We start from the raw sequence: 3,466 nt of genomic DNA, 5'->3' as shown, positions 1-3,466 counted from the left end.
AACATTCAATGTTTTATAAACTTTATGGTTTGTGGGAGATATAAAAAGTATGTGGGACCAGCAGACATACCACAACACTACGAATATGGGAGCTTCCGACATAACCTTTAGTAGGAAGAAACAGCAACAAAACAGCTAGCGTTTAATGAGGAGGGCTCAGCTTAGCTGGAAATGGGCTTGCATCGTTGAGATCCATGCTTCTGAACGTGCGCCCATAGCAGACGACACACGGCGGTATCCCCGCTTTTGCATGTTTCCAATTTCGGCTGCACGGTGGCGACACGGTTCGATCTCGAGGTGAATTCACAAGCACAAACCAAAAGAAAGAAGATGATTGTATCACCAAACAGTGTCCTTGGAACACACTGTGTATGCTCGGAAGAACATCATTGCATTTTAATAATCCGCTCATTTCTGTACAATTAGACCCATTTACAAATTCAGCGCCATCTACCGGAACGATTGAAAAGCTTCGCAGGTGGGCGTGGCGCAGCGTGCGTCCGCCGTAAGCGTGTATTGTCGCATCGGCGCTTGCTCAACGTGCACTACACCACCGACACCACTGCCACCACTGCGGCCACAGAAGGTGTTGCGCGGCTGATACTTCGCCACACGCTGCTTCTGCGATGCCTTTTCATTGCTGTGTGCCGCTGTGTAAGCAAAAAGGACTCAAGGATGCCTCTGGAAACAAGGTGAGCCCACTTAAACCCGCGACCCGCTGGGCCGCTGCGCTCACGGTTGAGCGGTGCACGCACGCGACTGCTGCGACAATCGAAACGGATGAGATCCCGCCAGATTAGTAGCATGGAATGATATAAGCCGTCTCGTGCTGCTTCTCAAGCGCTGGCGTGACGGAAGGGAGCATGCACCTGCACCCTTTTCTTTTTGTAAACAGAAGCGATGTTGCTGGGCTTGGGGTATCGAGATAACGTTAACATTCGGGCATTTCGTGTGACCTCTCGCGAGTTTGTATACTTTCTTCTTTACAGGTATCGTTGTTCGCCGTCCCATCCGACCCCGCTCTCCGAAAAAAATGGGTTGTTGCGACAAAACGTGACGAAGGAAAGCACTTCTCCATTATGAAGTACACTAAGGTTTGCTCAGGACACTTTCGAGAGGGTGACTACATTGCGAACATCGCTAGTAAACGTCACTACCTCACACAGGAAGCAGTGCCGAGCATCTTCGCTTTCAACATCGTGAAAAGGCCGCTTAGAAAGAAACCACGGGTACGACAGGCGCCGCCGTCAACGCTGAAGTTTTCCTCCACTTGTGCCGGAGTGACGAATGACGCAATCGCCGATCCAAGCAGTCAAGACGCGATCAGCGAATTCGCTAGTGAAGTGGCAAGCTACGCATTCGTCGATCTGACCGGTGGACACGCGGCACCTGGGGCGTCGAGCCAGAAGAATGCAAGCGGCGAAATCGTCACTGTCAATGCTATGGAAGACTTCAACGCTGACTTCATGTGCCACGCAGTCGCAACTGAAGACAGCGTAGTGAATGATTGTAACATCGACGACTGCGTTAATGCTGCCACAGGTGCAGTCCTCAACTGCGCTGGTAATGAAGCTTCATGCCAGACTGGCAGTAGTGACCTGCCCGATTCAACACAGATGAGTCCACTCCAAGACTTGCAAGAGCTCACAGAGTCACAGGCAAAGCTTATACAGGATTTGGAACTCGAGCTCGAGAGGTGTAACAAGCAACTGAGAGGCAGTGAAGATGCCCTGTCTAAGGCCCGTTCAGAGCTTCAATATGCTCTTTCCTAGTGCAACCGCTTTGATGGACAAGAAAAGGAGCTTCAAGACACAAAACAGGCTCTCTTCTGAACCAAACGAGAGCTGGAGCTCGCAGAAGCGCGGTGCAGGACCCTAGAGGAAGGAGCAAGTCGAAAATTTTCGATTGAATGCTTTAAAGACTACCGTGCGGACGTGCAATTTTACACTGGAATGTTACGTTATGGACACTTTATGAGCCTTTGGGAGTTCTTGGCTCCAGAGGAAGATGGGAAAAACATCAAAGTCTGGTCCACAACATACAGCGAAAAGACCACAAATGCTGGCAGAAACCCACTTTTGTCATCAAATGAACAACTCTTTTTAGTGCGTGTGCACCTGCGCCTTGGTCTTTTTGAGAGAGACCTTGCATACGCTTTCAAGGTGTCCGTGGCCACTGTCTCAAAGGTGTGCATAACCTGGATCAACTACATTTTTGTGCACCTCGGCCAGCTGGACCTGTGGTTGCCCAGAGCAGAAGTGGACGACGCCATGCCACCAGCATTTAAGGAGCGTTACCCATCCGCCCGCGTTATTTTCGACTCCACGGAAGTCAGATGTGAAGCGTCAAGCTCTCTTGTGCTGCAGTCGACAACTTTTTCGACCTACAAGTCGACCAGCACATTTAACTCGTTGTTATTTCGGACTCGTTGGTATTTCCCCGGACGGAACAGTGACTTTTGTGTCTCAGCTCTTCACAGGATCTATTTCGGACAAGGAGGCTGTTGAGAAGAGAGGCTTCTTGAAGCTTCCTTTTGACGACGGCGATTCAGTCATGGCAGACAAAGGCTTCAAAATACAAGACCTACTCAGCAAGATCAGTGTGAAGCTGAACATACCGCCTTTCCTGCGCAGGGGGCATTTCACAGAGGAAGAGGTGCAAGAGACGGAAGAGATTGCTTCTCTTCGTATCCATATGGAGCGGCGCATCCAGCGAATCAAGAATTTCCATATTTTTGACAGACCCATCGCCATATCAATCGCTCCTCTGGCCAGCGAGATGTGGACGATTTGTGTGATCCTCAGTAACTTTCAGTCCCCTGATAAAAGGCTGTGATGATTAGCATAGTTACAAAAGTAACAAGATTGACTTTGCTTGACATGAGAAACAGTTTCAGTTAGCGTGTGTTTCACCAAGCAAGAGGCAAAATGTGTAATTGAACTATTTCCCTTGTTAGGCAAAGTCAGTCTTGTTATTTTACTAGTGTTGCCATTCTGCCTACACCAACATTCTGGTTTTGTCATACATGAGTTAAACCAGGGGTCTTCGAAGCTTAAGCTTCTGCTGAATTGGTTAAGGTGTGTGTGTGTTCTGCTCTGTAAGTGAACTGAGAGGTTAAAAGTCTGTTTGCAACTTAATAAAACATATTTTCCTACTGAATCTGCTGCAAATGTTTCCACAACTGTGTTTACTAATGATACAGGCTGAGCAGCATCTGGACGACTTGGCAAGTGATGGATTGGGCCATCGCTGGGCGAGATGGCTCGCTGCCGCTCGTTACGTTGCTCAGTTTTAGATCTGTACGAAAACTTTGTGCATCGCTTGGAAGTTTGCATGCACTTGCCCCAGTGAGCGATGCATCGAGTGACAACAGCACAGTGATGCGTTGCCTTGTTGCTCGCCTGGAAAATCGCTCCCACATGGTTTATACCCAAAAGAAGCACACCTATGAACAACTTAGGAACAA

General features: G+C 48.8%; 1 protein-coding gene across 1 annotated transcript; it reads left to right on the top strand.

Moving 5' to 3' along the window:
* Positions 1-286: 286 nt before the first annotated feature.
* LOC115320097 lies at positions 287-2,291 on the top strand. Its single transcript, XM_029980200.2, has 2 exons — positions 287-692; positions 990-2,291. Exons 1-2 carry the CDS (start codon positions 627-629, stop codon positions 1,770-1,772), a joined length of 849 nt encoding a protein of 282 aa, XP_029836060.2. The 5' UTR covers positions 287-626; the 3' UTR covers positions 1,773-2,291.
* The last annotated feature ends 1,175 nt before the right edge of the window (positions 2,292-3,466 follow it).

This window comes from Ixodes scapularis, unplaced genomic scaffold, assembly GCF_016920785.2.
Source record: "Ixodes scapularis isolate PalLabHiFi unplaced genomic scaffold, ASM1692078v2 PGA_scaffold12__126_contigs__length_90152505, whole genome shotgun sequence".
Lineage (NCBI taxonomy): Eukaryota > Metazoa > Arthropoda > Arachnida > Ixodida > Ixodidae > Ixodes > Ixodes scapularis.
The sequence above is the reverse complement of the archived record's forward strand: the minus strand, read 5'-3'. Positions and strand labels throughout refer to the sequence as shown.